Source organism: Phyllostomus hastatus, unplaced genomic scaffold (genome assembly GCF_019186645.2).
Source record: "Phyllostomus hastatus isolate PE091 unplaced genomic scaffold, TTU_PhHast_1.1 phas_contig_1, whole genome shotgun sequence".
Taxonomy (NCBI): Eukaryota; Metazoa; Chordata; class Mammalia; order Chiroptera; family Phyllostomidae; genus Phyllostomus; species Phyllostomus hastatus.
Window position 1 is genome coordinate 23700478 of NW_025333498.1, and position 26842 is coordinate 23727319.

At 36.7% G+C, this 26842-nt stretch overlaps 1 protein-coding gene across 1 annotated transcript in view; it reads left to right on the forward strand.

Annotated features, from left to right (window-relative positions):
- The window catches only part of LOC123827779 (sodium channel protein type 1 subunit alpha-like), a 112217-nt gene that overhangs the window by 19528 nt on the left and 65847 nt on the right, over nt 1-26842 (forward strand). The window contains 1 exon segment of the mRNA XM_045852276.1: nt 16437-16749. Coding sequence (XP_045708232.1) covers nt 16486-16749 — 264 coding nt within the window. The 5' untranslated portion in view covers nt 16437-16485.

Genomic DNA, 26842 nt, shown 5'->3' on the forward strand with positions numbered 1-26842 from the left:
ATGATGTTCGTCCTCTAAGTTCAATGCAAACCAATCCTTTATTAATTCAAATAACCATGGTTACCTACTCCCCAAAGAAAATGATTCTCTTTTAAAATGTGAATTTGGATAGTTTCATTAGTTTATTGTGATATCTCCACCATTTGTCAAAATCTGCTTGCCACTGGTTTTAACATTTACCATTATACATTTTTGAAAAATAAATCCCACCACTGATTTCCCCTCATTATTTAAGCTTGTCTTCAAGAATAATTCTGGAGTAAGTGAGTTTTCTCTGGCACTACTACCTAACACTCAATCCTCATTCCAGCCTTTTAGTCAGTCGCTCCTTGGCATTTGGATAATTTGGTCAGAAAATACCCACTAAAAATAGTTCATCCACAGGTGTCCTTCCACTGAAGTGAACAGTTCTTACCCAACCCCACACTCTACCTCTTTCCACCAAAAAAAGAAATCGGAGACCCTCAGTCTAACTTACTTGACCCACTTTAATACTGAGCAATAAGTTAGAAAAGCAAGCAGCACTTTAAATTAATTAACACCGATGTATGAAGGACCCATATACTTTCCAGACAGGAAGAGACCTGACTAAGGATCTGCTGTGACAGACACGCTGGACATCTGGCGGTGTCTACTCTATACAAACCTGTGATAACCATCAGTTGGTGGGCACTAAGTCCAGATAGAACTATAACAGGTAGAGGGTGACTTTAACCCAGATCTGTGTACAACACTATTTTGCACCCTAAATTGTCCAGGCAACATTCACAGGAGTGAAGGGTGAAAGTCATAAAAACAATAAAAAAATAACTGAGACTTTAAAAACACTAATGCCTATGTTACAGAACAGACAAGGAGGGCCTGAGACAATATACTATTATTGAAAGAAGGCCTCGGGTCCGTTATGTCCACCACCAGAGGAAAGACATCTCTCAATGCTAGAGATTCGTGAAAAGGAAAGGAAATGTTTATTTAATGCTATACTAACTTAAAGTAGTGACCTAATGTCTTTATCAAAGATCCCAAAGTCCCCCAAAACACCCATAAACACACACAGTCTTTCCTTCCTTCCCCCTTTGCCCAGTCCAGAGTACCATATCTCAGGAAAGGAAATAGAAGTCCATGGCTCAGGCAGTCCTCTGGTTCTTCCCAGTTAATACTCCATCTCGACTGGGAGACATCCCTGGGTTCCCGGCACTCTCCACTGAGTCGCCGGGATCTCTGCTAAAACCAGGTGGTGGTTCCCCTTCTAAAGCTGTGGGGGTCCCCGCTCTGTCCAGGCCTCGTGGTTCTCCCTCTCAGGGCTGCGGGAGTCTCCACTCTGTCAAGGCCGGGTGGTTCTCTCTCTTAAAGCAGCATGGTTCTCCCTCAATGGCTGAGGTCCTCCCTATCCTACTAAAGCCGCAAGGTTCTCTCCCTCCAATGGCCGCCAAGTCTGGGTTTTAAATCCCCGCGGCCAATCTTCCTCTGCAGCCTCATTTCCGACTCCTCCCACACTTGGCTTCACATGCCAGAATTCTTCCAGCTTTACTGGGCTGCCATCGTGAGTCAGGGCAGGTGTGGCCCCATGTCCTGGAGCCAATCCTCTCCGAGCTCCCACGCAGGCGCTGTAGCTTGGGGGATCTGCCCCCAGTCACGTCTTGGTGGGGAAGTTACTTCCATTCCCCTGGCTCAGGGCATGGCCACAGCTATTTAACATATCCATGCAACCAGCCAAAAGCTATAGATATGTTAAATGACCACACCAGAGGGTAGCTGCAAGGCTGTTGCTATGCAAAACAGCTCTCAATGGCCCTGCTCCATTTATCCCTTCCCCCAACCCACACCCTGGGCTAGAGTGGGGTGGGGGGGTGGGGGGGTGGAGACATCTTAAAATCTCCTGGACATCTTAAGTTCTGGACCCCGTTTCAAATGCTCATTTGGGGTCCCCCCCCCCTTGGCTGCACCCTGTAACACCTAGACACCCAGTAATGATGATACGAAAGAGAGGTACTATATTGTTCTCAGGAATGAAGTCTAATCGTGCATGCCAGGAGTCCTGAAATGGTTTACACACTGACTGCATTATTTCACCAAAATGGTTACCAAGGTAGATAGTTACAAAGGGGGAATGTTACCAATTTTCTCTCAGTATCTCATTTTTTCCCTAGTCTATGTTCTTTTTCTCAATTTTATTTTTCAATTACAGTTTGCATTCAATATTATTTTGTATTAGTTTCAGGTGTACAGGGTGGTAGTTAGATAATCGCACACTAAATGCAACTGCTGGCTCCTTTTTTCTTCAAGGGGAATTGTAACAAATAAGCCTACTTTTCTCCCTCCCATTATTCCCACAGCACTAAAAGGACAAATGCTGACTCTAGCACTATTTCCGCTGGCTGCTACTTATAGCCACACAACTCCCACCTTTACCAGCCCTGCCAGCACAAGTGACTCGCATTGCTGAGAGAGGGCAGAAGGAGTAATGGCATTCATTCTGGCTGTATCTTTCTGGGGTCTATATTAAATTACTTTTGGACAGTGGTTTACAAAAAAATAATTGAGTGCACTTCTGACATTTCTACAAATGCAGTGGGAGGGTGGGGATTGTGAGGAAGATGAGCAATGGCGGTGAGATGGGGGCTGAGGAAAAGAAAGAAATGGCGACTCAGGAGACCTGGGTGAGAAAAGATGAGCAATAAGGAAGGGAAGAGTGAGCAGATGAGCCAGGCTGGCTAATGCACATTCTGCTCTCCAAATAATCCACTTTGCTCAAAACCTGACAAATATACCCCGGATTTAGGCAGTGCCTTCCTCAATCCTGGCTGAACAGGCCTGTAAGGCTTGCTTGCAGCTTTTAGAGCCTTTCACTTCCACTCAGGTTCTCAAAATCTGCAACCGCAGACACAACCATGAGCAATTAGCCTTCTGCTCTTTATATCCTCCCAAATCTCTAAGACCTACCAAACTAAAATTAGTTTCTAACATGGAAGAGTTCTTTACTAAAGAATTTGACATAAATAACTTGTATTTTTAATCTCCTTTTAAATGTTTTATTTATCTATTTTTAGGGACAGGGGAAGGGAAGGAAACATCAGTCAGTTGGCTCTTACATGCAACCAACTGGAGACCTGACTTGCAACCCAGGCATGTGCTCTGCCTGGTAAATCGAACAAGCGACCTTTTGCTTCACAAGCCAGCACTCAATCTACTGAGCCACACCAGCTAGAGCAATAACTTGTTTATAATTAAGGCCATTACTGTGTTCTTGATACAAACTAATCATGGTTGTCAAAGCAATTCCCTTAAACTATTCTGAGTATGATTACCAAGAAGAGCTCCTGATTTTCCCAAGGTTTATAATGTGGGCTATCCATGATCCTCCTACTTTGTAAGATGGTCTTCCCTGTAAGGAAAAAAACATCCTAATGATACCATGTTCTTCATGGCAGGACTAAAGGCAGAACATAATAAAGTACAGCACAACTAAATTTCAGTTACATGTTTAAGTGAAAGTATGTTTTCTTATTTGTTTAATCAGTTTACTTATCTGGTCATTGATTAGTGGCTTTCACTGACAGGTTAGTTAGCTTCACTGTGTCAAACAACCCCGAAGTCTCAGTGATTTACAAATCCGTTAGTGGCTGCCCTTTGGCTCTGGTGGCTCTGTTCCACGTGTCTTCTTGTTCCAGGACCCAGGCTGAAGGAGCAAGCCTCTTTTGATACATGCCATTGTCAGGGCAGAGGGAAGAGCAAGAGACTGGGCTGCACCACAACATTGCCTTGAAAGTTTCTGTTGGACTGATGACTGTGTTCTTCCAGTGGACAAAGCATGTCACATAGTTAAACAACAACAGAACAAGGATGTATATTGCAGAAACCCCGCCCACCAGGAAAGCATGCAAGTCACATGGCACTTGCGGGAGATATGCAAATCCCTTCCTGGGAGCAAATGGTTGAGCATACAAGGTGTGCTTGGGAAAAGTCCAGCATTGTTAATATAGCAAAAATGGTTTGTGTGACATTGATGTAACCTGGCAGCCAAGGAGAGTGGACTGGAATGTGCATGCATGAATAATGACAACCTCACTGTACAAGTCAGCAGGATGTGGCAGACGCCATTCAGTGAGCATGTGTACTGTGTGGCCATCACATTCAACACAACTGAGTGAAGAGAGCAATGAATCTCCATCAAATTTTGCGTTAAGCTTGAACATTACCTTGCAGAAGCTATTCAGATGATTCAGAAGGCCACAGCTGTGGGCAACGGGTAATTGGCAGCTTCATCACGACAGTGTGCCTGCTCATGCATCATGTTTCATGCAGAGTTTTTTGGCAAAACATCAAATCACCCAGGTGACTCAGTCCCCCTACAGCCCAGTTTTGGCACCCTGAAACTTCTGGCTTTTCCCAAAATGAAAATCATCTTTGGAAGGGAAGAAATTTTAGACCATTGACGATATTCAGGAAAATACAATGGGGCAGCTGATGGCTGTTGGGAGAACTGTGCGAAATCCCAAGGGGTCTACTTTGAAGGAGATAGAGGCATCATTGTCCTATGTACAATGTTTCTTGCATCTTGTGTCTTCAAAAATGTCTCTGTTGTTCATATTACCTTCTGGACAGACCTCATGTATTCCACTTGAATACCACCAAAGTGCCCCTTTAACTGCTTCAAGTCCTTAAGAGCTCTGCGGTGCTTAGTGTATAGAAGTTTTAAGTAGAATTAAGATCCTCACTGTCAAGGATCTAGCCTCCCAGCCTCTGCTCTGAGATTTTATAGCCTGCCTAGGACACTGGCATCTCCCTCCCCATCTACAGACTCTCATTACTTAGCCATTGCAGCTCTACCCCCAGTCTCCCCTTCTCTGGAAACTCTAGCATCATATTTCTAATGCATTTAAGGTTTTACTAAGAGAGAAGCATAGACTTTAAACAGCTTCCCTTTACTGCTCTACTAAAATTCCTGAGATAGTAAAGACCCAAGAATTCAAATTGCTTGAACTGGTAAAGGAAAAAAATATAAAAAGAGCACACACAAATTTATATTGTAATAAACTATGCCACTGCATGACTTTCTAATGGCTGTGGCTCTCAGTCTAAGTGAGGGCATGCACATTTTAGTACTTCATACTGTCAAAGCATCATTTTTACTTATAAATATGTTAGGTTTAAGATATGTCTTACTGGGCTGAGTGGCTTCTGGAGTTTGGGATACAAACTGATGTTTTAATAAAGGCATAATCTGAAAATCGGAATTGCACATAAGACTGGACCCAATGAATTATTTTGCCAAACAAAATTTACCATACAGCAAAGAAAAATAGGATTAAAATGAGATAATATCCATGATAACTAAATTTGTAGCCCTGGCCAGGTGGTTGGGTATAGCCGCAATATGCCCAGGTCACAGGTTTGATCCCCAGTCAGGGCCCATACACGAATCAACCAATGAATGCATAAATAAGTGGAAGAACAAACGGATCTCTCTCTCTCTCTCTCTCTCTCCCTCCCCCCCCCCACCCATTTTTCTGCCTAAAGAAGAAATCAATGAATTAATTGTTTGGAAAAAGAACTACATTTGTGTAGGAAAGTTCTGCGTGAAGCAAGAGCATATGCCAGTGGGCTGCAACACCATATGCATGGTAAAGCACATTCTGGAACTGATTTGAGTAACTCTATTAATTTTTTAAATTCATCAAATATGACCTCAAACATTTTTCCAAATGAGTATCATATTCAAAGTTAACTTCAAATGATATGACTGGAACATTAGGTTCTATTTTGTTTTTCTAAACATTTAATTCAATACTAATACAGTGAGGCAAAATCATGCCCTAAATTGCTCAATTTCATTAATAAAAAAGTGGTGTGTTACATATTTCTTGATTCCAAACATGCCTAGAATGCGGTGTTTTATTTTAGTTTACCATGCAGTACATTTTATCATACTCTTTGTGTTAATTTTGCATTAGTATCTGAAGTATAGACCATCTATTCAGCAGAGTAATTAATTGTGTATTCAATTTGAACAAAGTAGTTTATTGATATTAGATTGGCAAAGGCAGTAGTGGATTGAGTGAATTTTGTAGTTTGTAGTTTATTATTAGGATGTCCTGAAAATACTTCTAAAATACACAAATGTAGATATAAATATATGTCAGATATGTGGTCCTATTTTAAGTGTAATTTGCATATAGTATGGAAATTTAGAGGTGGGCAATATGGTTAATAAAGAATATAAATGTTTTAAATACGTGTATGAAATATGTTGTTTAGTTAATCCCTAATTATTATACTAAATATGGATATTATTAAAAACTAAATGAAACAAAGACTTTTATAATAAAGATACCAAACTAAATTAGTTCTAGAAAGAAATTTATAAAACAACAGTTTTTAGGCTTGAGAAAATCTATGTAAAGCAGTTCTTTTCTTGGGTATTAAAAAAAGTGTTATGTGAGATCAAGACTGTAAGAATAGCATTGTACCTAGTTATTTTTATTATTATTGGCAGTCACAGTCTTTTGTAAAGTGGGTGGCAGAAACACCACAAGATCAACTCAAACACTTCTCCACAAATTGCCATCCCCAGATGGTTTATGTCCCCAGGATAGTAAAGGGACTCTACAAGGAGCTGGCATCCGTTCTGGCAGGAGTCTCTATTTTCTCCTCCACATGAAAATCAAACCCCTTTAAAGATAGAATTGCAGATACATGAATTTTCCCCACCTCAAATTATATGATATGAAGTGGTGAAGATACATGAATAATGTACGACCATGTTACAACTTTAGTGTTAGGAAATTTGGGGGGAGATTAAGTGAGGGCAGGTGAATTAGGTAGAGTGATCTGCTCAGTTGCTAACTAGAAATAACCAGGTTTAGCAAAACTTTTAAAACTTTTAGAAATAAAATATATATTGTGGAAATATAGTTTATCTGTTTTCAAACCTGTATAATACAATTTCTAAATTTAAATATTATGAGCATTTTTTTTTCTCCTGAATTCAGATTTTATTTTTTATGAGAGTGCAACTAATGGTGTTATTTAATTTTTTATTTTTCTAATTGTTATTCTATTACAGTTGTCCCACTTTTTCCCTCTTTGCCCTCCCCCACCCATCCCACCCCCTGGTCCCACAGTCAGTTCCCACAATGCTGTCCATGTGCATGGGTCATTCATACACATTCTTTGACTAGTCCCTTCCCCTGCTTTCCACCATTATCTCCCACCCACCTCCCCTCTGGTCACTTTCAGTCTGTCCCATGTTTCCATGCCAGTGGTGCTAGTTTGTTAGCTTATTTTGTTCATGAAGTTTCTCTTATAGGTGAGATCATATGGTAATTATCTTTTGCCAACTTAACATAATATTCTTTATTACCATCCATGCTTTCTCAAAGCATAGGAGCTCCTTCTTTCTTTCTGCTGCATAGTATTCCATTATGAAAATGTACCGCAGTTTTTTGTACCGCTCATTTACTGATGGGGCCTCAGGCTGTTTCCATCACTTGGCTATTGTATATAGCACTGCTATGAACATAGGGGTGCATAGGTTCTTCGGAACTGGTAACTAGGGATTCTTTGTTCAGATTTTTAAAGATAGTCTCTATTTCTGCCAAAATATTTCATTTACTACATTTGTTTTGTGTTTCTCCCAGGAATATAATTCATTGAGTACATACTAGTTTAATAAGGTTATCTGTGTTATATTTGTGTACATTTTATTTAAAATCATTTAACTATTTAAAAGTTATTTCAGAATTGTTAGAAACTGGAAGACACTTGTTTGGGAATCAGGAAATAAAATTTCTGATTCCATTTCGATCATTAATAAGCTCTGTGGTGCTGGACAAATCACATATTTATTTGGGAAGTAGGAAGTACACAAATTCTAAAGAAATGTCAAATGTTTGATTCACTTTGTTTTCTATTAAACGAGAGTGATGGATTAGATGATATATTACTTTTCTTTCAGTGTTTGCTTTTTTGATTTTATGATTTACTTGGATTTTCTTAAAGTAATTCACTTAACATTTCAGAAGTTCAGAGGTTGCAACAAACTAAGTCTTCTGTTCCTGAAAGCCTGTGTTGAAAACTCTCATGGCGGGCTCCACATCCACATCAGAATACTTGTACATTACATACTCTTGTCAGTAAGGACACACTTAAAAGCCACAACCTATGACAACCTAAGACAGTATATTTAGTTTACTCATCAATTAGTCAGTTGATTTTTTTTCCTTGCAAATTTCTTGCAGGGTCAAATAAGGCATAAAGTAAGAGCAATTATCTTAATAGGTCATAATGGCAACAGTAGAAGCTTGAGTGAAAAGATGAGAGAATTGCAAACAAATGAGCAAAATAGAACCAGAGACATGGAAATAAAGAACAAACTGACAGTGACTAGAGGGGAGGCAAGAGGAAAATAACAGGGGAAAGAAGGGAAAGGGTCATCAAGTAACATGTATAGAGGACCCATGGACAAGGACAACAGTGTAGTGGGAGGATTGAATGTGGGAGAATGGGTTTGGGCAGGGCAGGGGAGAGTAATGGGGGTGGGGGAATGGGCACAACTGTAATTGAACAACAATAAAAACTTTTTTTGAAAAAGAAAAGATGAGAGAGTTGGCTCAGCATTGTTGGGGGAGGGAGATGGAGAATGGAATTATTTTAATACTAAAAACAACGTGGAATTTGAAGACATTGTTAAACAAAACAAAACAAAAAAAATCCCATGAAAAGTAACTCAAAAATGTTATTGCCCTCCCAAATCCACAATGGCATCAGAATGAAAAGTTTAGAATGTTTGAAGTCTTTTAAGAAGGAGAGAATCCATCCCTCCTTCTCACATGGATTCTGAACACAGACAAAAATAAAACACAAGACTAAGACATATACGTAACATCTTATAACCTCATAAAAGTAGGTTTGGAGAGTGTGGCTTTGTGTGAAAACCCTCAGGGGCCATTAACCAAACTCCAGAGTTAGGCAGACCAACCCACCCAGGCCGGAGTCATGGCTGATATGCTCCCCAAAGATGTAGCATAGTAATTAACATAAAAGGTGGAATTTCTTCAAGTACAGAAACATTAACAAGATTAAGACTTTTGTGTAAAATGCTACAGTGGAAATGAAATGCTCCATTCTAAGCTATTACAGGTATTTCTATTTGGGTGGAAAATAACTCCCAAAGCAACCTGAACTGTGAGACCTCTGGGTTAAACTTAGGTTAATGAAGCATCTCCACTGCACTACAAAGATGACCGAAACCGTATTGCTCTCTGGGCTAACTGAGAACAGAGTCCTCTGGCTGTGCTACATGCTTTCTCAAGTCCAACATGAAATACGTGTGTAATCTCTGCAAAAAGGGGATATGAAATATCCAGAAACAAAAAAAATCACATCCTGAGTATTACATTTATTGTAGTAATATATGTAATGAATTCAGAAAATGTTAAAAATAGTCAGAATATTGTCATTAGTAACTTTTTGATCTTACAGAGCCCTCCCAAGAATGTATAGTATAACTAAAACATCATTCTGATGCTACTGATTTAGCTACTCCTTTCTTATATCAGTTTGATATCCCCAGATTATATTGTTTCTTTACGTTATTATTTGTACATCCCAATTAATTTTCCACATTTATTCTTTTCTTTCACCCACACTAATTAGCATTGATTGCACTATTGCTGTTTCTTTCCACTCACAAATTCTACTTTCCTTTTTTACAGCCTCTTTTCCCACAGTCTTTGACTTCCATTTATTTTCTTTCGGATTTTTTTCTTTAGGAGTTCTTATATAATTCATTTCTACTTTAGTTTTGCTTGTGTTTCTAAAAAAATTCTTCTTCCATTTTTCTGTGGTCCTGTACACTACACCCAGTATTTTTTCTAATCTTTCAGATTTGCTGTTCTAACTGTTAACATACACTTTCTGTTATTTTTTTTCTAGCCATGGTTACTGTGTATGTGTGTGTGTGTGTGTGTATGTGTGTGAGACTCTTTTTCTCTCTGTTTTCTTTTCTATTTTGTCTAAATGCTTGCCCATTATTCATCATTAAAATATGTCATCTCTGAAGTCTTCTCTCACCAAGAAGGTTGTGTTGTCTTATCTCTTTTGAAAGAAACTAGGGCTCCTCTGTCAACCAAAATGCGTATTTAAAAGCTGGTTCTCATGTAAAGAGAAAGATGTATGCCAAATTCCTCTTTCCCACATCTAATGAGGAATAGTTTCATAAATTAGGACCATTTGATGCATTCAGTTATAACTTTGTACACTAAAGAGTAGAATTCCCTTTCAGCTGTGAATGGAAAATTTGTGATTTATTTCTGTAGTTTTCAGCAAAGTATGTACAGGATTCAAATATAATTGAGAATTTTTTTCTATAAGGTTACTGAAAAATAATTGTTTGACAGTTTTTAGATATTCCATAAGTACACTTATTTAACCAGTTATTATTTTTAATTTTTTATTCCTATATGTAACATAAGATTTGCTTTTAATACTATTTGAATATAAGGTATACTTAGAGTTGAAGAAACACTTTCATTAATGTTGGATGATATTATAATGTGGATTAAATTGCTCACATATAAGTGTAATTCCAGTGTCTGAACTAACTTATTATTTTATATACTTGTATTTGAAGTGAGCATGTCTGTCAGTGTAAAATTCTTCTATCCATCTTATTTATCTTATTTACTTTTTACTTTATCTTATTTACTACACCAGTTGGCTTAGATAGCCAACTGCATATACTGTCTCCATAGTTTTACTTTTTTCAGAATGTCATATAGTTGGAATCGTACAGTTTATAGGCTTTCAGTCTGATTGGCTTCTTTCACTTAGTAATGTTCATGTAAGGTGCCTCCATGTCTTCCCATGACTTGATTGCTCATTTCTTTTTAGCACCAAATAATATTCCATTGCCTGTATGTACCTCAGTTTGCTGATCCATTATCTTAGAGTACATCTTGGTTGCTTACAATTTTAGCAATTATGAATAAAACTGTTATAAACATCCATGTGCAGGTTTTTATGTGGACATAAGTTTTCAGCTCACTTGGGTAAATACCAAGGATGGCAGTAGCTGGATTGTTGGTAAGAGTAAGTTTTATTTTGTGGGAAATTGCCAAACTGTCTTCCAAAGTGGCTGTACCATTCCATGACTGTATTACATTCCCAATAGCAATGAATCAGAGTTCCTGTTCTGCCACATCCTTGCCAGCAAGTGGTGTTGTCACTGTTCTGGATTTTGGTCATTCTCTTAGGTGTGTAGTGGTATCTCATTGTTGTTCTAATTTGCATTTCCTTGATGACATATGATGTGGAACATCTTTTCATATACTTATTTACCATCTGTATGTCTTCTCTGATGAGGTATCTCTTAAGGGCTTTGGCTCACTTTTAAATCAAGGTGCTTGTTTTCTTATTGTTGAGTTTAAGAGTTCTTTTTTAAAAAAATTATTTTAGAGACAGATAAACATTGAGTTATTGTTTCACTTATTTATGCACACTCATTGTTTCTTGTATGTGCCCTCACTGGAGATGGAAGCCCCAACCTTGGCATATCAGGACGATGCTCTAACCAACTGAGCTACTAGCCAGGCAAGAGTCCTTTATCCACTTTGCTTTTGCAAATATTTTCTGTGGATTGTCTTTTTACTTACTTGATACTGTCTTTCACAGAGCAGATGTTTTTAATTTTCATTAAATCTTGCTTACCAAGTATTCCTTTAGTGGATTGTGCTTTCAGTGTTCATTTAAAAGTTATTGCCAACCAAAGATCATCTAAATTTGATCCTAATTCGTCTTCTTAGGAATTCTATAGTTTTACATTTTACATTTAGGTCTGTGGTCAATTTTGAGCTAATTTTTGTGGAGGGAGTAGGTTCTGTGTCTAGATTTTTATTTTATTTTATTTTTTTGTGGAGGTCCAGTTTGTTCAGCACTACTTGTTGGGAAAGACTGTTTTCTCTATTGTATTGATCTTTGTCAAAGATCAGTTGACTATATTTATGTGGGTCTATTTCTGGTCTCTTTATTCTGTTCTGTTGCTCTGTTTGTATATTATTTTGCTAATACTGCACTGTCTTAATTATTGTGGTTTTTTAAAAAAATTATTTGCTCAGATACATGTATTTTTTTAATCCTTACCTTAGGACATGTTTATAGATGTTAGAGAGTGGGGAAGGGAGGAGAGAGAAAGGAAGAGAAACATCAATGTGAGAGAAAAACATTAATTGATTGTTTCTTGTCTGTGCCCTGAGTGGGAACCCAACCCACAACCTAGACATGTGCCCTGACCAGGGATCAAACCCGCGCCTTTTGGCTTACCACTCCAACCAGCTGAAGCACACAAGCCACGACATTACTGCAGTTTTATAATAAGTCTTGTAGTGTGGAGTGTCAGTCATAAAGCTTTGTTTCTTGGTTATTCATCTTTCCATGTAAACTTTAGAATCAGTTTGTTGATGTTCACAAAGTAACTTGCAGGAATTTTCATTGAGATTGCATTGATCTGTAGGTCAGTAGACGAACAGATACTAAATTAGAAAGATCTCACATCTCAATAATATTAAGCAGGAAGTATCTCTCTATTTATATAGTTCTTATTTGACTTTTTAAATTAGTTTTATAGTTTTCCTTATATTGACCTTGCACATAATATGTTATATTTATACATTTTTCATTTTGTAGGGTAGTAATATAAGTGATTTTTAATTTCAAATTCCATGTTCATTGTTGGTATATAGGGAAGTGGTTGACTTGTGTCTATTAACATTGTATCATGCAACCTTGCTATAAATGCATATTCTAGGAATTTTTTTGTTCATTCTTTTGGATTTTCTACATAGACAATTATGTCATCAGCTATAAAGACACTTTTATTTTATCTTTTTCAATATGTATACCTTTTCTTGTCTCATTGTATTAGCCAGGACTGCCTGGATGATGTTGGAAAAGAGTGGTGAGGGGAACATCCTTTCTTTGTTTCCAATCTTAGTGAGAAAGTTTCTATTTTTCCTCCATTGTATTTGTAAATATGTTTTGTTCCTATAAAGTACATTTATTGAGTTTTTATGTTACTTTTCAACTTACACAACTTGATTGTCTTACTGGTTGTAGGTATTTTGCATGATGTTTCTATTGAATTTTCTTGGCATATAATCCTATATATGCAAGTAATTATAATTTTACTTCCGTTATTCTTATATTTAAAAAGCAATTATTGCTTATATCTAATTGTATTGATTTGTACTTCCAGAAAATTTTTAAGTAATAATGTTGATTTTTATCTTTAATGGAAATACATCCGAGATTACTTTGTAAAGTGTATTGCTGAGTTTGGGGTTTATATAAATAAATATATTCGTATTTTTAACATACTTTGAGGGTAACATTGTGTATTGGTGGAGAAAAGTTATTTATTCAGTAATAAATGTTGGAACTACTAGATAAAATGGATCTCTACCTCACTTAATAGAGAAAACAAATCCCAAATAGGCTACACAATTAAATTTATAAAATTAAACCATAACGATGTTAAAAGTTCAAGAAAACACAATATAGGATATGATCCTCTAGGATCTCCAGGGACGTGGGCACTTTCCTAAGCATCACACAAAATCTAGAAGCCAAAGAATTAGGGTAAGATCATCACACTAGCATTCTGAAATTTTTAATTAAAAATTTTAAATCTGCAGCACAAAAACATCATAGAGCCAAAGAATATATACTTTTTTAAAAGGCCCCATATCACAAAATTATGTGGTTCATGTTGTATCTAAAAAGGTGCTACAGATTAAAAAGGAAAAGAAAATGAAAACCTGAGTTATTCTTCAAATGGGCAGTCACAGAGAAGAAAATGTAACTCTTAGGCAGGTGAGAAAAACAGTTCAGCTTTTCTCATAATAAAACAAGTGCAAATTAAAGCTATGATATGACTTCATTTTTATCCCAGTCAGATTGGCAGTGTTGAAACTATGTTAACCCTATGTAGTATGGATGGAGATGAACAAGCACTGTGTTACATTGCTGTCAAGAGAATCAGCTGGTGCCAGCTTCATAGAGAGTAATTATGCAAGTATATCAAAATTAAAGATTCACTTTTTATACACCTAATTTTACCTTTAGAAATTAATACCATAAATAAATCTACGTGTGTGTTAAAGTATATGTACAAAATATATTCATTGCAGTTTTATTTTGAATAGCAAAAGGTTAGAAACAACCTAAATACCCATTACTGGGGAATTGATTCAATAAATTATGGTACATACAAACAATAGAAAAGTATGAAGCCAATAAAAAGAAAGAGGTGAAACTATAAAAACTGAAAAGGAATGAACTCTAATACATTTAAGTGAAAAATGCAGAGTGCAATACAGTTTTTATAGTAAGATACTGCGTGTGTGTCTTTAAATAGAATATGTGTACGTATGCTCATGCCATTAGTGTATACCTATTACATATTTAGAAGAATAGCTGGAAACAGATAACAGTGGTTACCTTTGAGAACTGGAACTGAGTGCTGGACAACAAGATAGAAGGGAGAATTTATGCTGTATTTTTGTTAAATGGTTTGAATTTATATCATTTATACATTTTTCTATCAAAAAATTAATTAGTTAAAAACCATACATACATCTCTGCCATAATACCTTCCTTGTGAGAAAAATGCATCAATCTGTTATCCATAAACTTTTATTTCCAAGTAAGTAAATGACATTATTTTCTTGATGTTGTGTTGGAGAAGTAGAGTTTCCTTTGATTTAAATTTACTGATGTAATGATTTTTATTATTTCAGTGATTGCAGGTAGGTTGTAAGAAGCTCTGAAAGGTTTGTTAGATAACTCAGTAAACTGAAGGTAAAAATTTAGACTTAAATTCCCCCTTCTTTCTGGTCACCCACTGAAAAACATGGTCACAAACCTCACAACAATGGAAACCTCCTTCAATAAAATTTGAGGTTCCTATAGGACTCTTCACAGAATAGTTATAGCTGCAATTTTATTATTGCAATTCATATACACCAAAGATGCAATTAACTGGATTGTAGCTTGCTGACCTTAATGAGTTAATGCAGTGTCCCCAAAACATCTCGTGTCCAAGCAGTAGCTTAGGCTCTGGGAAGTTTTGGCTCAGTAACATCTATGAAATTTGAGCTCATATTAAATATGCCTGAAAACAATACATTTGGGACTTAGCTTCTGGCATCACATCAGGTCTGACTCTGCTATCTGGAGTTGAGAGTTTTGCCTCAGGTACTCATAATATGGTTAGCACACTAGGACTATAGTATCAGCAAGAATATTATTATTGCTTTAGTGAAAAAAAAAAACAGTGCAGTTCCTACTGAGCTTGTCGTATCCTGTCTTCTTTCTTGTTATTTTTTCCTGAAATAGGAGAACCCCTCCATCTCCTGAATCTTTAGCTGCCTTCTTCCACCACAACTCAATCTGGTAATTACTTTCTAGTCTAGTCTTTTATTCTCAGTCATATCAATGGCATTTGTTGTGTTGAGTTGTGTCTTTCTGTATGTGTTCATATAAGCCAGTCTCAGCATGTGTAATGACATGAGCAGGTCACAGTTCTGGTTGTCCCACACTCGGAATAGATGAACACCCAATCAGGACAGCAATGGCTATTTGATCATTAAATCTGGTTGCAGCAAACTCTCCTGAACTCCTTGGCCAGGAGTCACTAGTGGGGGCTAGAGGGTTGGATTTTGTATCCTCTTAGAGATGGATCCCATTCCATTTCATCCTCTTGATGAGCTAACCCTTGTCTCCATGGGGCTCCATCCTCATCTGCTGGTCTCACAGAGTAAACAGCCCATTAGGGACATGGTGGTATATTAGCCTGATGTACTTTAATTAAGGCCAGACTTGAACCACTTTCCTAACTTATGGCACAGTTCCTGTATCTGCAAAGCACAAGAATGAGTAAACATGGTTTGTACACTTAACAAAATCCTAGATAGAAAGCACATCTGTTAAGCCAAACTCATAGACGCAGAAAGTAGAGTGGTAGTTGCCAGTGCCTGGGGGAGGGAGAAACGAGGAGCCGCTGCTTTTCAGATCTGCATCTGTTCCAATGTTGTTATATCAAGGACTCTAATACACTCAGCATTTGCTGAAGAAAAAATTGTTGCTTAAGACAAATTACTGGGCTTTTTTCATTCCTGAAGTAACCAGGATAAGTGCTAAAGATCTGCTGTGTAAGTTTGTACCTATAGTTAACAGTACTGTTATTGTGCACTTAAAATTTTTGTTAAAAGGTTAGATCCAATATTAAATGTTCTTACTACAAAAAAAGAATTCATATTTAGTAATTACATTTCAATTTAATTAAACACAAAAATTTCAATACTCTAATATTTAATGTAAGAGTTTATGGATATTGTCTTCTCTTAATCACCTTAAAATACCAGCATTCTTTTTTTCAGGACTTTCATATGAAGAGTAAATGGTGATTAAAATGTGCAGGATGACAAGATGGAGCAAACAGTGCTTGTACCACCAGGACCTGACAGCTTCAACTTCTTTACCAGAGAATCTCTTGCGGCTATTGAAAGGCGCATTGCAGAAGAGAAGGCTAAGAATCCCAAACCAGACAAGAAGGATGATGACGAAAATGGCCCAAAGCCAAATAGTGACTTGGAAGCTGGAAAGAACCTTCCATTTATTTATGGAGACATCCCTCCCGGGATGGTGTCAGAGCCACTGGAGGATCTGGACCCATACTATATCAATAAAAAAGTGAGTGTTTTTTATCAGGCATATTTTGCTGCTAATTGCCTACTGCATACCTTGGACTCTTATAGCACCAACACAGGTTGAATTAGCACAGTCTTAAGTATCCTTCTGTTTAAGAAATAAAACATATTTACATGTGCTTATTAAAATACATGAGAAATGAACTGATTACATGGTAACAGGTGGAGGTGTCCCAAGTACACCATGACAGACACCTAATAACAAATTTAAGTTATAGGAAACTAATTTAATGAATTTAAAAATTTTCCCCAGAGAATGGGTTTACTATTGAATTTTATATGTTTTCTGCACTTGAAAATTACAATTTATGAAGACTTCAAAAACATCATTATTAATTTCTCATATAACAAAATTTGATGCCACAAGGGTTTTCAATTTTATATTATGTAATATAAATGAATCAGTTAATTTCTGGAACATTTCTATATAAACTCCAATTTTAAAACATTATTCAATTTTTTGGTAAGAATACAAAACTATAGTATTCAGAAGAACATATAAATGATATTTTAATGCCTGCATTTTCTGTATGTGTGCTTGAGATGAATACCTTGTATTAAGCACCCAACTTTTCATTAAACCATGATTTTACAAAAACAAGAAGAAAAGCCTACAGAAAAGTTAAAATAAAAATATTATTGTATTGATTTTAGATTGAATTTATGACAGTTAAGGTGTAACATTTTATTATCTTTTCTTCTGATGTACATTTTTCAACTGGGTGGAAGGATACAACACAAAGGTTTTAATTAAGTAAATGAAATAGTTTAGTTGGACGTAAGCCTTAAAATACCCTAGACTCTTTGTTGCTGGCACAGTACTTGACAACATGAAGTTAGCCCTTGTCAAATGCCTAAGTTTGGCCATGTTAATATGTGCATTCGAGACAGTTTTACTATAGTTTCAGAGGCAAAAACCTCACAATAGGATGACTAGTGCTGTGTTTAGTTTTTTTTCTTTTAACTTTCAGGATATAGTTGGTTTAAGTATAACACACTTTTCCTTTTTAAAAACTGTTTTGCCCACTTTATAGCAAAAAAAAGAGATGATCATTTTCCAAAGATTTCATTTTTCTTTATTGAACATCATTTGTAACATAATATTGCCAAATCTTAGAAGATAAGAGATTCTCCATTTCATAACTGCCTTTCAAGTTATGAAAATAGTTGCACTGATCATTAAATCAGTCCTTTGGAATACAGTTGAATATACTGTTTGAAATGCTAAAGCTCAAATGAAACAAACTGTCAGGGGTTGATTTGTGTAAGGAAAGTAAAAATGCAGATAATCAAATCATTTAAATATTGTAATTTATTTAAAATTACCTAATTACTGAAGTAATGACTGCTGTGTTCTAGGAAGAAACTCATTCACCCCATGGAGTATGTTAGTTTATTGGTAGACCATGGACATAATCAATCTGTTCAAAGACTGCTCTCATTATGGAGTAGGGGGCTCGATCCTCACAAGGCCTTTTGCTACTCCCAGGGACCCAGCCCCATCTCTCCAGCAGTAAACTCCATCTGAAGATCGTCAAAGCCACTCGAGTCTTCATCAAACAGGGCTGGAGTCTAGCATCCCAGCTCATGTGCTATGTCTTATTTGTGAAACAGTAAATGGATGCTTTGAGAAAGACCAAACTAATGCATATTGATAAGAACAGTGATTCTTCATGTGAAAACCAGATCATCTAATCAATCTTTTCCTTTAAATTAAAGAGTATTCAGACTAATAAAAGTTGTTATCTTGAGAAGATTTCCCAAAACAAAACGATTAGTTCATAATGAATGATACAAAAGGATGTAAAGGTAGATGGAAAGACAGACTTATACAAACCCCTTTAATATTTAAAAGAAAATCCTTAAAACAGTGCTAAAGACCATCTCTGATAGAATGACTAGTCAGCCAGATTCTTGTGCTAACACAACCTTTATAAACTTTGTTAGGTTCACATTCAAACTTGCTATTAACATCTTCTATCCTTATCTTCAAATGCACATTGTATGAGAAAGGAAAGACACGCTGGCATTTTGGAGCAAATCATAGTGTGCAAGTAGAACAACCTGATAAGAAAAATATTGTTATCAGGAAGTTTTCCCCAAGGTAAGGCACATCCATTGCTTTCACATTGAGCTGACATCAAAGGAGTCTTCAAACGTAAGTCATTCAACAGCAATGTAAATGGAACTTTTTGCAGGACTGAAGTCCTTCAAAACTAATATGGCATGCTTAAGACACCTGATTGAACTACGTGCTTAAAATTTCATTCTTTTGCATTATCATATTTTAAAACTTTCCCTAGTTGTTTGTACTTAGTTTCCTAGTCTTAAATTTTCTTTCATAATTGGAGTATTTCATTTTGAAGTAATAGTCTTAAATTCTGAATTAGCTTGCTCCGATTAAAGTTGGAATTCTTAGCAAAATAACCTTTTAAAAACAATAAATTTTTCTTTTCATAATTGATGACTAATTTTATTTTAGGGACTCAAGTATCTGAGATTCGCAGGGTGATCTTCATTGAAATGGGGCAGTACACATGCACAGCACTCCAGCATAGCTGTAGGGCCAAACGGTAGAAATGTCACCAGAGAAAACGCTTCTTAGAATGAGATTTCCCACTATTACTGATATTGAGGATGTGGGTTGTATTGCCTGAGTGAGCTGGAATATGCCAACATCAGTTAGACCAGCGACCTTCCTAAGGTTTTACTCAAGTACAATAATTAATTAGTCATTTGTATCTACATAAAAAGCCTCTAGTTTCTTTCTTAATAATATATAGAATTAAACAAAGCAAGATTACTATAAAAATGGTTGCAAAATCTATTCTTTTTGTTGTACTTTAGATTAAAGTACATATGTAAGGAATATATATCAAGTAGATATATTTGGCATTTATGTGTAAGGAATAGAAACGACACTAAGTTCTCTGTGATCTTCTACAAAGACAATGGCACTGTGCTTATGCAAATGTCACTGCCAATGTTGTATTTCCAGATGGCGTATGCCCACATATTTTTATCTTCTTTGCCCCAGTTTAAAATGTGCAAATTATATAATGTTAAAAACTCTACTAAAATTGTTAAACTAGTTTAATCCATGATCAGTAGTATTAACCAAAGCAATAGTAGCAACTTTCTCCTGAGCATTCCTGGTGCACAGAAGCTTTAGGAGCTTTCTAGACCCTCAGGTGCTTGAAGCCTTTAGAAGTCCAAGGTAAGAACTAAGGAATAAAATAGCACTACTGGAATACTGTCATACAATTTTACATACCACATGAGCTCTGGTCCAGTGGTCTTTGGAACACCATTCAAGGTGGGGTTCCTTTTGCTTGTTTATTTACTTTAGTTGTGTGGCAAGGCACATTTAACTTGTGAATGAACCGTTTTTTTTCCTTATGGGACTTTTTTCCTTATGGGACTTTTTTTTCAGTTACCTTTCATAGCTTAGGGTGATTTTGTGCCATTTGGCTATGCATTCCCATTCTCTATTACAGAAAACTTCTCCCTTCTGATATTCTTCTTAAAATTACAGATGATTACTAGTACCATGGAAGGGAATATCCTTTGACAGTGTGACAGTGTGACAGGGTGCTGGACATACAATGAGGTATTTTAGATCTGTAGTGAGAATGGGTGTTTGTTAATTATGGAATGTAGAAATGTATCATTTCAAAATGTACCTTTTCCTTGATTGTCTCATGGACCATTCAAAAACAATTTATTTGCTCTTTTACCATTGTTAAAATGTTTATTGATTTTAGTGAGAGAGGAAGGAGGGAGAGAGAGAGAGAGAGAGAGAGAGAGAGAGATGTGAAGGCAAACATAGATTGGTTGCCTTGCCCCCTGCTTGCACCCTGACAAGGGATAAAGCCTACAGACTTTCAGTGTATAGGGATGTCCCCTGACCAAGGATCAAACCTCTAAACTTTTGGTGTACAGGACAATGCTCCAACCAACTGAGCCACACTGGCCAGGACTTTTTCAGCTCTTTTTTACGAAGATGCATACTTCCTCTTAAATTTGTGCCTGGTCTGTCATTGCTAGAGGAATTTTTGCTGTTATATTGAAGGGAGAGTAATTTGCCTTGTGTTAAATTGGGTTTAGGGAATTTTTCTTGCAAAAGTAATTTATAAAAAATCAAGAAAGTAGATAGTAATTAAAGGTTTATGATTCTGTGAATTTTCATATGGTCAGTCCCCAATTTATCATTTTTCTTTGCATATTAACTCCTCTAGATTCAACAGTCACCTGGTTTCTCCCTGACATTCAAGACAGTATAGTTGACTTCCAGATCTTTCACCTTCCCAGCCATCATTTCTTCCTTAAGCCCCATTTTTTGTGACCTCTAAGCCTCTGTCTCAGAAACAATCCCAAGATGATGATATCGGTGATAAAATACTGGTTAGTATATATTGAGTGTCTGATATATTAGTAAGAAACTATTCAAGTTCAAGTGACCAAAATGCAACAGAAACCAGTTTAAAAAAGAAAGAAAGAAATGTGTAGGCTAAATCTGATTTTAACATCCAAGGATTTAGTACCTACAACAGCATCATCAGGACACAGTCCTTTTCCATTTTGGGTTCTCCTTTCCCCTATGCTAGCTGCATTCGTAGGCTGGCACTTCCCACAGGACAGCAAAAATAGCCACCAACAGCACCAAACTAACATCCTACAGCCCAGTAACTCCACTTTTTCTTCCAAAGCTCTAATAAATGACCTGGAATTTGTTCTAATTAGGTCACATGGCCTCCTCTGAACCAATCATGGCCAAGGGTTTTTGTGATGGTCTCACTAGCCAGAGCAGTGTCACACATTGACCTGTGTTGCCAAGTGGTGAGGTCAGCTCCACAAGGACAGACACCAGGGCAGTGGTTTTTCTAAAAGAAAGAGATGGAGACTGTTAAACAAGGTATGCTAAGCAGGCAAAAACAATAGCTCGTATTCTATATACCATGCATCAGGGTATTTACAGTTCTTATTTAATTCATATGTCCTTCCAAGGTAGCATTTGTCTATATTTAACACTAATGAAACTGAGGTGAGGTAATTTGCCTAAGATCACAAAGCTATTAAGTAGCAGAGACTAGATTGAAAATCTGATCTGTCAGCTTCCATGGCCCATTGCCATGCTACTTTGAGTCTGAAGTCGGGTTAATGATACCAGTGGAAAAGAAAGCCAGTGACAGAATCTAAATTAGCCTGTTACTGCTTTCCCCAACCTCTGTTCATGCCGCTTTGCTAGTTGTACTCTTTTTCTCTCAGGCTGGCAGTGTTTCCCAAAGCTGACTTGTCAGTTCACTATTTCTGATCCACGGAGCATCACCTGATATTGTTAAAACTAAAACCTTAGAGACTCAGTGGGTCTGGATCAGCCTCTAAAATAATTAGAAAATTACATTTGCCACTGGATTCTAGTTGTATAAGCGCTTTTTTTTCCCCCAAAGAGGATAGATTCAGAAAACTTTAGTTGTGCACCTCTGTTAAAGAAATGGTATTCACATTGGGATCTGAAGGACAGAAAGGAGAAGAGAAAGAACAATCTCCCAGGGAAAGAGAACAAGCAGGCTATCAGATAATATGTAATGTAGCTGGACTGTACTAAGGAAAAAGAGCACAGGATGAGGTTGGGAGGTCGGCCCAGGGCCAGGTAGAAGGCCCCATTTAGTACATCTTAAAGAGTTTGAAGCTTAAGGGCAAATTGAATTGTCAGAAGGCTTTGGGTGAAGGAGTGTCATGGTCTACTTTACATTTTAAAAGATCAAATTAGGAGTCTTTCTGGATACTTGGTCTAGATGTTTGACAATGAAGATGGAGAATAATCGATGGGATTGGAATCTATTTTGGAGGTGTGACATTTAATATCAGAGGGAATAAGCCAATGGCCTTGTTTTCTAAATGTGGAATTTGGGAGGAAATGTATTGAACAGGAAAGTTCCAATTGGAAAACTGGCACTGCTATCAGATATGGAAATGTTCATATGTGTACTATGTATTTGAAAACCAGAGAGACACACATTTTTAATCATTTAACTCTTGTATTTACATGACATTTTAGAATTTATTAAGAGCATCACATGTTTTAATTCATTTAATCCTCAAAACAAGCCTGATGTTACTACTATTATATTTATTCTCCCTTCAGATGTAGAAATCGACATGGAATAATTAGCTCAAACTTCTCACACATGTCTGCACTAAAACTGGAACTCAAAATAGTTTTTCCAGTCAATGGCAAGTTAACTGAACATGTAATACCACACCGTGGTATGGGATAAGATACAGAGTTGAGAAATATTTAATCCCCAGACTTGATCATTTCACCTATGGTTATGGTTTTTCCTCTCTCTGAGGTAGACAGAGGCAGAGGCATCAGCACCCCTGGCTGGTGAGAGCCCTGCTGGCACCTCCTATGGGGTCAATTCCTGCACTGGCCACACCCCCACTACTTCACTCAGCTACAGGCCAGGGACAGCAGTTTTACAGACTCTTCTCTGGGCACCAACTCTTCCCCTTTGCAGGAGCTTAGAGCAAAGAAAATAACTGACTGTGAGGCATACAGCCCCCAGGCAACACTTTGTTGACCCATGCAATATTGCTTAACATTTTAAATCAGTATCTCAGATTTATAAATCTGGAGCTTGTGAACACACAGTCATACATGCACACACATAAACATGCATGTTTAGGATTTCTAATTCACATACCAAAAATTGGCAGGTGCCTAGCCTCTGTGAGCATTTTGATTTCTGATTGCTGGCTTAAAGACCATATGTGTAATGAGGTGAAGGCTGTAGATTAAAGCTTGGTGGGCCCCAGGCAGACAAATGCCACTGGTTGTTTTTCAGGTTGATTATCCTTAGTCTAAAGGGAAAAACAGAAAGAGACTAGGAGAGTAAAAAAAAGTCTTTTTCATGTTACATGCTCACTTCAGTGTCAGGTAGAGAACCTGGGAGAAAACTTTCCATCCTTTAGTGAGCCAGAAAAGGAGGGAAATCTTGGCTTGAATCTACAGGTTAAGACAAACAGGCAAGGAAGTAGGTGAGACCATTTCAAGAGCCCACAGGAAAAAAATAGAATTAGATGCCGTGGAATTTCCTCAATATGAGAAATCTCCCCAGAGATATGTAATGATAGGAATCTCTTGACTTTTTATGCAGTGCTTTACACCCAAAGCTCTGAAGCATCTCTCTTCCTGCCACACAACTCTTACTCTACACCTCCCTGCTGGAACCTCTTCTTAAGCCAGCAGCCTGGACCTGGAAAAGGTTTGATCCCACTTCTGGCAGGAGCCAGAGCCAGGGAATTCTCCTACTTCCAATGCCAGGGCACCATCAAGGGAATAGAGGTATACCTTGCATCCCAACCTAGTACTCTGTTGTGGGAAAATGTGTTCAAAATTCTAAACAATTGACTTACAAATAGCATTTTTGGAACACAGTGTATACACAGGTTGAAAATTGTTTGTTTTAAATTTTAAAGCAAAGGCATACTTTTAATACCAAAAATGTGTTCTGTATTTTTCTATTGTTCATGATCACTGTGAACCTTTCTCTGTTACAGCTTTTGCCACTTAATCCACATGTACAGCATAATTATTGATAATTTGGGCATCTAAAAAAATCACTAGTTAACCAAAACAGATTTACGGCCCTGCTATTGCAGAATCACCTGAGTTATTTTTTAAAATGCAAAATAGCTAGGCATAAGAATCTCTACAGGACTGAAATCACAACATTGAGAGCTACATACACCTATTCACATTTTTTCAAAACAGGCAAATGAGTCACAGGGAAGTCAGGTAACTTGTCTAGAATTTCACTGCTGGAAGGCACCAGAGCCAGATTTTGAACCAGGCATCCAATTCCAAAGTCTGCACTCTTAATAACTACATAAGTAAAACAAATCCTACTTATATTTTCCCATCGTTTCCTTACAGGTTATTAAGCTGTTGACTACTGGAGGTGTTTACCTGTTTCTCTTGATTTGGCCTTAGAGTGAGAAATGATATTTTACCTGGCAATCTTGCTGAAGAGAGTCAGACCTCATGGTACAACAAATGGTTTACGTCTAGGCCTGTGCTGCCCAGTATAGCAGACACAGCCAGGTGTGGCTCCTGGGCATAAAATGCGGCGAGTGCACACCTGAAGACTTAGGATTGTATAAAAAGGATGTAAAATGTCTCAATATTTGCAACATTGATTTCATCCCTAAATGGTAACATTTAGGAAATTGGATTGGATTAAAGAAAAGATTATTAAAATTAATTTCACCTGCTTGTTTTTACGTTTTTAAAACGTGGTTATTAAAATATTTAAAATCGCGTACATGGTTCAGATTTTTAGTTCACATATTTGTTTTAAACAGCTTTGATCTAGGTAAACCCTTCACCTATCCTTCTAGACTGTATTCTATTAGTAGAGATAGTGGAACATCCGCTAGTTTATAAGCTTCTTGGAGCAATGACTTGCATGTCTTTGTTTCCCTATATACCGTAGCATGGAGCCATGTGAAACTTGTGCTAAACAAAACACGTCTTTTGCATTGAAATCATTAAATTGAAAATTGGACCTAAAACTAGTTCCCTGCTACTTCCCAGGTATCTGCAGTGCTCATACATGTTAGCAGCTTATTATTATTAATATTATATAGGGCTCGACACATGTTGCTTTCATTTGGTGACTACATATGAAGAGATAAATGACAAACTTGACCAATATCTAATATACAGGGCCCAGCACAAATAATGCCCCTACTTTATTGCATACAAATCTTTTATTACAAAATCATGAGCATGTAACTCTGTGACATAACAATATCACACTCAAGCACACCATGTGACATTTTAGGTGAAACGTTCAGATTGCTGCCCATCTCAAGCGAGCCATTTGTGTCCCCTACCAACCACATTCATTGCTTCTGCCGGACGGACCCTCTATATACATAAAGACTGTGTTCCTACAAATGTATTTTAAAGTGATATTTCACTTATAGAATCTCATTTTTCTAATTAATTCACAATACTATGTTTTGAAATTTGTTCTCAGGCACAAAATTATTCACATGTTGAAGTGATTTCATGAATTTCCTACAGCCTTGGACTATAGAGAAGCCACTTTCAAGCTAGATGACTTTTCTCCTCCCCACCAATTTTGAACGTTTTCTTTCATTGTGAAGTGACTTCAGGCAATAAAGATTATCCTGAGTTGTGTTAATGAAATTTTTGTAGAATTAATTTAGATTTAAAGGATGTCAAGACACTTCACTGTAATAAGCCCTTCAATGCATTCTGTAAAAAAGATCAGCTACTGAGATATATGTTTAGAAATGGTTAAGATGGTAAATTTTATGTTATGTAGTTTAACACAATAAAAAAATGAGCAGAAAAAGTAAAAAAATTCACACTCAGTTGGACAGCTTATAAATCTTGATTTGCTTAAAGTTATATAATACAGGATGGGGCAAAAGTAGGTTTATAGTTGTTCATATGGAAAACAGTATAATAATTAATAAGTAATAACACAAGAATCAACTTTGTTTCATATACTCACAACTGTATACCTACTTTTGTTCCACACTGTATTTGTTTATACAGCTTGAGGTACATAACATCTTCACTAGTCTTTGAATTCTTCCTACTTAGAGCCTTTTCTTATTTGTTAAATGGGGAAGGCAAGTATCTGTTTATATGTTTGAAAATTCTAGCATTATTTGACTACTTGTAAGTGAACAGTATTCCCCTCTGTCTTTTTCCTTCAATACCATTAATACCATTATTTGGAGAAATATGTATCTAAGTCCTTGGGAGAAAGTACCTTTCCTTAATTTTTAGCACTTATAAATGAAATACTTGGCTTCTTGAACATGCAATCAACTATAAGGATAGATACAGAGATGAGGAAATAGAAATCAAATCAGTTGCAAAAAGTAAACTTGAAGTTCTAAATGGAACTTAAATACAAATGTAACATGAAAGATTCTGTGTATTAGATTGCTGAATAAATCTGCTTTATTCAAAGGCTGTTTAAAATAAACCCATAAATACTTTAAAGCAATATTTTTGGAGTTTTTTG